The sequence below is a fragment of the Euleptes europaea genome, chromosome 1, assembly GCF_029931775.1.
Source record: "Euleptes europaea isolate rEulEur1 chromosome 1, rEulEur1.hap1, whole genome shotgun sequence".
Lineage (NCBI taxonomy): Eukaryota > Metazoa > Chordata > Lepidosauria > Squamata > Sphaerodactylidae > Euleptes > Euleptes europaea.
The window spans coordinates 18,764,969-18,774,871 of NC_079312.1; the positions used below are offsets into that span (position 1 = coordinate 18,764,969).

General features: G+C 44.4%; 1 protein-coding gene across 1 annotated transcript; it reads left to right on the forward strand.

Annotated features, from left to right (window-relative positions):
- Positions 1-274: 274 nt before the first annotated feature.
- LOC130474363 (zinc finger protein RFP-like) lies at positions 275-9,665 on the forward strand. Its single transcript, XM_056845944.1, has 8 exons — positions 275-691; positions 1,907-2,002; positions 2,935-3,165; positions 3,979-4,001; positions 5,700-5,818; positions 7,636-7,668; positions 9,109-9,209; positions 9,249-9,665. The coding sequence occupies exons 1-8, from the start codon at positions 275-277 to the stop codon at positions 9,657-9,659; spliced, it is 1,431 nt and encodes a 476-aa protein (XP_056701922.1). The 3' UTR covers positions 9,660-9,665.
- Positions 9,666-9,903: the final 238 nt, after the last annotated feature.

Sequence of the window (9,903 nt, forward strand, 5' to 3'; positions counted from 1 at the left end):
GGAGTACCTGCTGCCTCTTTGCTTCCATCTGCTTTCTACTTGTACATTTGTAAATAAAGCAAACCCTTTAAAGACTGCATAAGCCAAGTGCAGCCCCTGGAACTTCTTACTGCCCAGACAAATGGGAGAGCCTAACCCAGCTTTTGATCTTGGCTTGTTTTCAAGTCAGGGGAGATGCAAAGTCATTTCCAGGAAAAGAAACACCCAAAGTGTGTTCAAAAGCAGCCAAAAGGAAACCAACCGTTTTGTACTTTGTGTTTTGTGTGAGGCAGCCATGGCCGCCGAGGATCACATCAAAGGTATCTGCGAAGAAGCGACTTGTCCCATCTGCCTGGAGTATTTCAAGGATCCAGTGATCTTTGCAGAGTGTGGGCACAATTTCTGCCGAGGTTGCCTGACTTGGAGCTGGAGCCGGAGAGAGGCTTCCTGCCCTCTGTGTGAACAAACCATTCAGCCGAGGAACATTTTGCCAAACCCGAAGCTAGTAAGTATTGTGGAAACAGCGAAGAAACTCAGTCTTGAAGACACAAGGGAGGCAGAAGCCAAGGAGATTATTTGCGAGAAACACCAGGCACGTCTGAACCTTTTCTGTCAAAACGATCAAGTCCTCATCTGTATGGTCTGCGATAAGGCCAAAGAGCACAAAGATCATGAGGTGATCCCTGCTGAGGAGGCTGCCCAGGAGTATAAGGTAGGAAACCTCTGTGGGTGTGTATGGTGATGGGGAAGAGCTCTAGTTTGCAGTAGGAAGCTTCAGAAGGCTTCTGAACAAGGCAGTGTCATGGTCTGGCTAAAATAGCCACCACTGTCCTCGAGCTTTAGCTTGGTGCAACTAACCCATCTCCACTGTGTAGAAAGCCAATAATGGAGGCAGAAAAGAAAGCTCAAAGAACAAAAATAGACTGAAAATACTCATTTTCCCCCTGGGAGTTGCTGGGGGAGGAGCTGTAAAAGCCACATTAACAGTTTGGCTAGAGAAACAATGTATGTGTAAAGTAGGGTTGCCAACTGCCAGGTAGTAGCAGGAGATCACCTGCTAATTCAACTGATCTCCAGCCGATAGAGATCAGATCACCTGGAGAAAAATGGCCGCTTTGGCAATTGGACTCTATGGCATTGAAGCCCCTCCCTTCCCCAAACCCCACCCTCCTCAGGCTCCACCCCCACAATCTCCCACCGGTGGCGAAGAGGGACCTGGCAACCCTAGCATAAAGGAAACAGCCTTGGCCCTGTCTTTGTCTCACAGCCCTACCTACATCATTGGGTTGTGAGCAAAAATGTAGGAAGGGTGAACCACATACGGTATGCCACCCTGAGGTCCTCAGAGAAAAAGCAGGATAAATGCAATGGCAAACCACCTCTGTTTCTCACTTGCCTTGAAAGCCCCTTGCTGGGGTCACCACCAGTCAGTTGTGACTTGATGGCACATACAGTACAGTACATACATACAACCTCTTTTAGGTGGGTTCTGTAGGGCTAACTCAGGAACAGAACTCACAAGACAAACTTATTTTAAAAAAATATAACACAACCTTTCCACCATACAGAATGGGGATTTGGGAGTCTCAGAGATATGGGAGGGCCTCCCCTGCACCTCGAGGGAGAAACTACACATTACATGGGAGATTCATGTTCAGATCTCTCAGTGCTTCTTTTAAAACTAAAAATTACTTGGGGGAGATTGAATTGAATAGGGGCCATGGCACTAGTAGAGTTGGGTTTTTTTTTCAATCTTTCCCCCTTGCTCCTTTTTCTTAATGGAAATTCTCCCCCTCCCCCAACAACACAGCTGCTAACCACAATTGAGGAATAATACAGTCAACCTTTTAGAGACTCCATATGTGTAGTAAACCTCCCCTCCCCAAAAAAGGAATTAATCCTGACAGTTTGTTCATTTTTTCTTCAGGAGAAGATCTTCAAATGCCTGGAGACGTTGAGGACTGAGAGAAAGAAAATTCTGACATATTCAGCAGATGCTGAAAATGAAAGCCAAGAAATGCTTGTAAGTGCCACAAGCACCTGGAAGTGAACAAGACCTGGAACTAATATCTGGGGAAATAACATGCCAAATGCGGGAAGACTCCAAAGCCACAGGGTAGCTCTAGTCCTCAGAATGGATATCAATCAATGAGAATGGCCTGATCTGTCACAGAAAAAAATCATCAAAATTCATTCTAAGGGCCAAGCTGTCTGCCATATTCCTTTTTCCCTGGAGAATGTTTCCTGGTAGAAAGCCACAGAAGCTGCAATCTGGATCAGAATATGGGAGGGTCTGTTTAAGCATTTATCACCTCATATTTTTTTGCAAAAAAAAAGTATACACCCAGTAGATTTCCATGATATACTTAAAAATGCAGAAGATAAAGCAGGTTGAAGATCCCCTCTTCAACCTACACCGGTCTTTGCTTCATTTTGCACAGGTAAAGTGATTCTGTGGGGAAACTACAGATCACTGAACATGATGTTAGTCTCTGGAACAGACCTTGGGAATGCTTGAGTGTGTGTATTTATTTATTTAGAAATGTATGCCCAAAGTATTTGGGGGGATCATAGAGTTTTGCCCAAATGCCAGAGCATCCCTGGTGTCCACTGCTGACATTACCTTTGGGTGCATGCAAAGTGACATCAGCACGCCATTTTTTTCTCCACCAGCCTGCTGAGCGGTGGTGGGAAGCAACAGTGGGTGGCGGGAGAATCCTGGCCACCGGCGGGGGCTTTTCAAGACTTCCTTTACACCCTGCTGGGTCTATGCAGAATGTTGATGTGATCTCTGGGAAGAGTCACCAGTGTCCTTCCTACATGATTTGACCCTCTGAAAATCAATAACATTCCTGACTTTCTTTCTTTCTTTCTTTCTTTCTTTCTTTCTTTCTTTCTTTCTTTCTTTCTTTCTTTCTTTCTTTCTTTCTTTCTTTCTTTCTTTCTTTCTTATAGAAAATAACGGACTCAGAGAGGCAAAAGACAGTGGCTGAGTTCAGAAGACTACACCTGTTGCTGACTGAACAAGAAAACCGTCTACTGGCCCAGATAGACGAGATGGAGAAGGAGATAGCCAGGAAAAGGGATGAGCACCTGGCCAAACTCTCTGTGGAACTTTCCTATCTTGAAAGTCTCATCCAGGAGATGGAGAAGAAGCGTCACCAGCCAGTGAGTGAACTCCTACAGGTATGACTCTGGAAGAAAAAGTTCAAGGTCACCCTGAATGGGAGACTGTTGACATACCTTTTCTGAGTAAAACAGGGACACAGTCTATGAAGACACGTCCCCAGTCTTTGAGTGAAGCGTGGTAGGTCCGAAGTGTTTTCTTTCAGCTTCATCTACCTGGCAAAGATTCTCCATTTCCCTGCCTGTCATCAGCTCCATGATTGCAAAGTCATTTGCACTGGCAATGAAGTGTCCACATGGGAGTTTTGGGCACACTCTTCTCAATCAGTTGTAATTTCCCCGTGTATCCCTCCCGCTTGTATCACTGGACGGCTTTTAAAAAATTGATAACCCCTATCATTCTATAGCACATTACCATAACAATCTACTAGACCCAGCTTTCATTACTGAAAAGAAGTCTCTAGCAGATTTTTTGTGTGCATATCTCTGCAATGAAAAAGGCTAGAGACTTTTTTTTAAATGAAAGCTATAGCATGACAGCAATTAGCAACTGAAAAATAGCCTTTTGGTGACAGAGCAGGATGGGTTGACAGAAAGAAAATGGTGCAGATGTGAGTGGAACCTCAACAATGTGCACTTTCCCATTCAGATGGTGTACTAACATGCTAGGACTTCTTTCTTTTGGGAATGGTCACACCAAACCAGGTCCAAGAATTAACATACTGAGATCATGGAAAGTCTGAAAAGGGGACAATTGGAGGATGAGGAAACATGAATGTTCCAAATAAACTCATTGCACAGAAAAACTTCCATGTGCTAGTGTGGGCCGTGGCAGGCAATGAGCTTCCTTTTCTTTCTCTTTCTTCCCTCCAGGATGTCAGAAGCACCCTGCAGAGGTAAGTGGATTCTATTCATTTCCCTTCATCATTTTGGAAAAGCTATGGATAACATAGGGTTGACAGCTCTGCACTGGCATGGCAAACTCTGTGAACTTCTTGAGGGGTAGAGTGGAGCCTGGATGGGGGAGTGTTGCTAAGCTGTGATGTCACTTCCAGATAATCACCTGGAAGTGACCTCCCACACTGCTCTAGGAATTTCCCCAATCTTTATGGTAAAGATCATAGAGATTAGAGAAAATTCCTAGAGTGGTGCAGCTGGTTGCCTAGAAGTGACATCACACTGTCTGCAATGTCACTTCCCTCATTTTTTGTCTCGCTTTTCAGTTGATTGAGCATGGGAAATGAAGTGTGGAGGCAGGAGTATCCCTGCCATGGATGAGCAACTGGCAACCCTAGGATAGTATGAGAACTGTGTGATCCTTAGGCTCCATGTGGGAGCATGTTTTACTCAGGATTCTTCAGTGTCTCAGGCTGCATTTCTACCCAAAGGGACCTGAAGTGGCTTTCACAAAAGAAAACAAATTCTAAATCACGAAAACAACTAGTCAAACCAAAAAAGGCACAACACATCTGGGTTGGTCCAAATCCTCCAAGCTGACCATTGCAGGTCTCTGGTTGTGAGCAAAGAGTTTCTTGCCCTTTAGCTTACTCCCAAAGGCTCATGCTTCTGGCCCCACCCAGGCTTCAAATACCTGCAGGAAGAGGAGGGGGCAATTATCCTAGATGAACCTCAGCTTTTGCTAGCTTGGTGCCAGCATTCTGGCAGCAGAACATAAGAAAATTAGCTTTGCTTAAGCCAACCAGTGGTCAATCTAGATCTTCCTCAATTCCCCCTCCCCAGCTCATGGGCAGGAAATTGGTTCATTCAGTCTTATTAGTAACCCTCCATTCTCTCTGCAAGGATAATGGTCGGAGCACTGCCCTTCTCTCCTTGGCTACTCCTGCTAAGGGACTTGGCTGCCATACAGGTTAGCCAAAAGGTTCTTTCTAATGAGGAATACCCTGAAGACTGTCTGTCCTGGACCCTAGTCCATTGAGGAGCTCCAAAGATACTCCTAAGGGAAGAGGAATTGGGGGATGTGTTGTGTTCCTGACACTACATTTGTCTTTGTAATGGGAATAATTTGGGTGTTCCTGGAAGACACAACCCACATCACCTCTTCCTGGCTAAAGAAATAGGGCATGTGGCATAACATTTGCTCGGGAATATCCTGTTGTTTTATTTAGAAAACTAGCCAAGTTGTGTGTGAGTCTTCAGTTGAACCCCAAACTTCATTATACTGAAGAAGTGCACAGCACAAAAGCATTTCAGATAGCCGGAGTGTGTGTGTGTGTGGGGGGGGGTCAACATACAGGTGCCACACCTGGCTGATCTTGGGGGAGTAGTTTATTGGTCAAATCCTCCTTTGGTAGGAAGTTGGAATGAGCACCCTATTTTCTGTGTGATCTGAGGCCTCCCTTCTTCTGAGGGACCCCTTTAAATATGGGCAGAGAGGAGCAAGCCTAGACAGTCTTGGAAAGTCTGGGATGTGCTGAGGGAATTATGATCTATCTGCATTTCTGCTCCTATCTGTAGCTTATCTACAGTTTTAGCTGTGCGTTGTCTTAGTTCTGCACATTTTCCCATTTTGTTCTTTTACTCCTCTTGGGAATTCAGGTTCAGATGAATGATCCATTAACAGTGTTTCTCTCTAGATACAAGAAGAAGGAGACGTTTGAGAATCCAGAGGCTTTCCCTTCTGAGCTGAAATGGAAACTCTGGGGCTACGGTGATATAGGTCCCTTCCTGCAGCGTCTCCTAAAGAAATTCCCAGGTAGTAGTGAATGGCTGCAGGGATTTCATGCAGGCCATTTATATCAGTCCACAAATGCAAATGACAGGTTCTGGGTCACGGAAGAATACCAGTTAAAAAGGCAATTTTAGGTTGCTGGTGGAAGTGGTTACTGAATGTGCTTAAGGGACTCTCCCTTCTGAGTGTTCCCTGAGGTGTGATTGTGGTCAAAATGGATCTGTCAACATTGCCTCTGTGGCTTGTGTGAATAACTCCCATTGCTTAAATGTTGTTGGGATTGGGGATTATCCCTCTGTAAAGTCCACGCCCTATTCAATTAATTCCAAAGCTTCCTTTGTTTTAAATAGCACTGGGTTGTATTTTAAAAAACCGAGATGTGAAGTACAAATTTTATGCCAATAAAGGTCTATGAATGAATGAAGTACAAAGCCCTGACACTAAGACATGTTGAAGCGAAGTGTTAGCTTTCCAGATCAGATATTGTGTGTCGTTATTTTCTAAATCCAACAGAAGCTATAATTGGGTGTTTTGAAATGATATCACATTAGATCCAGACTAAATTTTCTACAAACGGAAGGGAAAGTGTAATTTCTGCCAGTTCCTGCTGCATACCCTCAGTTTTCCCACCCCTGGTGCCATTTCTGAGGGTCGCATGTGTCATGGATGAGAGCAGGAGAAAACCATTTAATCTTTTGGGGGATGATATTTCTGGAGATGGACAAGTGCTTGTGGAGATGGGAGGGCTGGGAAAAGCCTAATTCCTCCAAGACCTATATATTTTCACATCCTGTGGGGAAGAGAAGAAATCCCTCTGATGTGGAGGCACCTGACTATTGGCTCCTGAATTCTGGCAGGCTTCTGATGTCAGAACTGAGAATGGCTGTAACCTTATACACATATGTTGGGGGAGGTTAAAAAGGAGCTGCTCTCCTTTTGTTCTCTCTATGCGTGTTTGTGGGAGAGGGCATCCAGACGAAGAAGACAATGAAGAAGACAATGAAGACGAAGAAGACAATGAAGAAGAAGATGACGAGGATGATGAAGATTATGATGATAATGAAGAAGAAGAGTTGGTTTTTATACCTCACTTTTCTCTGCCTTAAGGAGTCTCAAAGCGGGGAGACCACCAAGGAAGCCCAAGGTTGCTACACAGAGGCAGGCAGTGGCAAACCACCTCTGTCCCTCTCTTGCCTTGAAACCACCACTATTTTCAGTAGCCTGTATCTTCTCTGGAGGTGCTGATAGTAGAATAAAGTTTGTATTTGTTTAACAGATAAAGGGACTACCCTGGTTCGTATTTATGAGACTTGGCCAGGGGTCAATGCTACTTAACAGCCCTATTTAACCCTTCTCCTACCCTCACACTGGAAAGGGGGTAAAAACTAGGAGGTGGTGACAGCAAGAGAAGGAAAGCCACCACCCCGAGCTCTTGAGGGAGGGGTGCCCACAGGGAAGATTGGATTTTTCTCTGCCAAATGCATATTCCCCTGTCTCCTGAGCAGGGCTGGATCTCATCTGTTTGAGAGCGGGTTGACAAAGTCGGGAGTGACAGAGACCTGGCAGGTGCTGGTGTTACACCTTTCTCCCCAGAAGCAGAATTTTGGGGAGACCAATTGGCTGCAGTGGGACGGGGTAAGGCAGGAAAGTTCTGTTCTGCTGCTGGTGAAATTTTTTGTCTGAGTCCAACCATCAGAAAAACAGGAACGTAGATATTTGTGAGCAACATTGGGATTCTTCTCCCCAGATTTTTTTCAGCGTCTATAATTTTGTGACTTGTTAAAGATTTCCTAAAAATAAAACAGTTTGATGTTTAATCTCTGTTCCTTCTGCTTCCCCAGACGATCTGGCTTCTGGGATTCAGATGCAAAAAGGTAAGTTTTGAACACTGATGGAGGACAAAATTCACAGGAAGGAGGGAAGGCTTGTCAAGAAGTTTTCTGTTTCACTGACATTGGAGAATTCTGTCCTGTGAACATGAGAATCATGAATGGGTCAGTAATAAATAGTGGGAAAGAGAGAAGATGGGAGCAGCAACTGATTTTAAGTGGGAGTCTTTTAACCTAAGAACATGAGCCTTGCTGGATCCATGCAAGGTCCTTTGTGACCAGAATCCTGTTTCCATCTTTCTTAAATTGTGGTGCCCAAAACTGAACACAATACTTTAGGTGAGGTCTAACCAGAGCAGAGTAAAGTGATACCATCAATTCACGTGATCTGGACGCTATACTACTGTTGATACAGCCCAAGATTGCATTTGCCTTTTTAGCTACCGCATTACACTGCTGACTCATGTTCAGTGTTTGATCTACTAAGACCCCAAGATCCTTTTCGCACACACTACTGCTCAGACAAGTCTCCCCCATTCTATAATTATGCATTTGATTTTTCCTACCTAAATGCAGAACTTTACATTTATCTTTGCTGAAGTGCATTTTATTAGTTTTAGCCCAATTTAGCCTGTCAAGATCATCCTGTATCCTGGCTCTGTCTTCTACCATATTTGCTACCCCTCCCAATTTAGTATCATCTGCAAATTTAATAGGCATCCCCTCTATTCCTTTATCCAAATCATTTATAAAGTTATTGAACAACACAGGGCCAAGGACTGATCCCTGAGGCACTTCACTAGTCACTTTTCTCCAAGTGGATGAGGAACCATTAACAATCACTCTTTGGGTGCGATCTGTCAACCAGTTACAGATCCACCTAACAGAAATATGATCTAAACCACATTTTCCCAATTTGTCAACTAGAATACTATGTGGAACCTTGTCAAAAGTCTTACTGAAATCAAGATAAGCTATGTCTACAGCATTCCCCTGATGCAGCAAGGTAGTAACTTTGTCAAAAAAGGAGATAAGTTTAGTCTGACACGACTTGTTCTTGAGAAACCCATGCTGGCTCTTAGTAGTCAGATCCATTCTTTCTAACTGAGTTCACATTCCCAGTCAAGTCTTGGAATAATGGAAGAAAAGTACCTTTGAGAGCATGCAGAATGCCTTCCTCTCACCACTGTACTCTTCTGCCTCCCTTTCCCCTGTGGCCTCCGAAATACTGAGGTTTATATACAGTGTTTGGAGGGAGGCTACACAGTGTGCCTACTTTGGATTCAGCTTTCTTTGCTATATATACAGAGCAAAAATAAAGAGAGAAATCAAATGAACAAACATGCTGCTTCAAAAACAACCATTCAAAAGTGGGTGTTTCTTGGGACAATCGGAGCTTATGTATACTTACTTGAGCTTCAGGAAGCAACTTAATCTCTATGGCTAATGTTCATTCCATTCTGTCTCCTCATTTCTTCCCAACAGCAAATGTGACTCTGGATCCAACTGCAGCTCATGCCAAACTCATCCTGTCTGAGGATCTGAGAAGCATTAAATGCCAAAGTAAAGCTCAAGACCCGCCTAAAGTCCCTGAGAAATATTGTGTAAGGATTTCACTGTTAGAGTTCATTGAGAAAGTTTACGGTTATTACTATGTTCTGGGCTGTGAGAGATTCACAGCAGGCTGTCATTTCTGGGAAGTCACTGTGGGAAGTGAGGGAGGCTGGACTGTGGGGGTGGCCAGAGAGTCTGTGAAGGGCACGTTCACTTTTACTCCTGAGGAGGGGATGTGGGCTGTGGGGAGGAGAGGGGGCCAGTATGAGGCTTTCATCAAGGGCATTTTCCCTCCCCTGAAACTCAGTGAGGAGCTCAAGAGGATCCGAATTTTTCTCAACTACCATGGGGGGCAGGTGGCCTTTTTTGATGCTGACAGAGCAGCCCTTCTCTACAGGTTCTCTGGAGCTTCCTTCTCTGGAGACTCCCTCCGTCCCTTCTTTGGTGTGTATGATAAAGGCTACCTCAGACTCTCTCCTTAAGGCAGTCAGATCCCCCTTACATGCTCTTCTGGTGTTGCTCATGAGATCAGAGTGACTGATTTTTTAAAAACCACAACTTGTCTTGCCCAACAGCCCTTTTTCTGGCTCTGCAAAAGCTTCTACAGGTTGCCAGTCACCCAAACGAACACAAATAGTGTCTGTTTCCCCTCCTTGTTTTTTGCTGAGCACCCTTTTCCTTGGCTTATTATCACTTAAAAGGACAATAAAGCATTAAATGTCATAA

Coding starts and splice junctions, on each gene's coding strand:
- LOC130474363 (XM_056845944.1), top strand. CDS start 275: ATGGCCGCCGAGGATCACATCAAAGGTATCTGCGAAGAAGCGACTTGT. Junction 5,819..7,635: donor TCTCCTAAAGAAATTCCCAG/GTAGTAGTGAAT, acceptor CTGCTTCCCCAG/ACGATCTGGCTTCTGGGATT. Junction 7,669..9,108: donor TGGGATTCAGATGCAAAAAG/GTAAGTTTTGAA, acceptor TCTTCCCAACAG/CAAATGTGACTCTGGATCCA.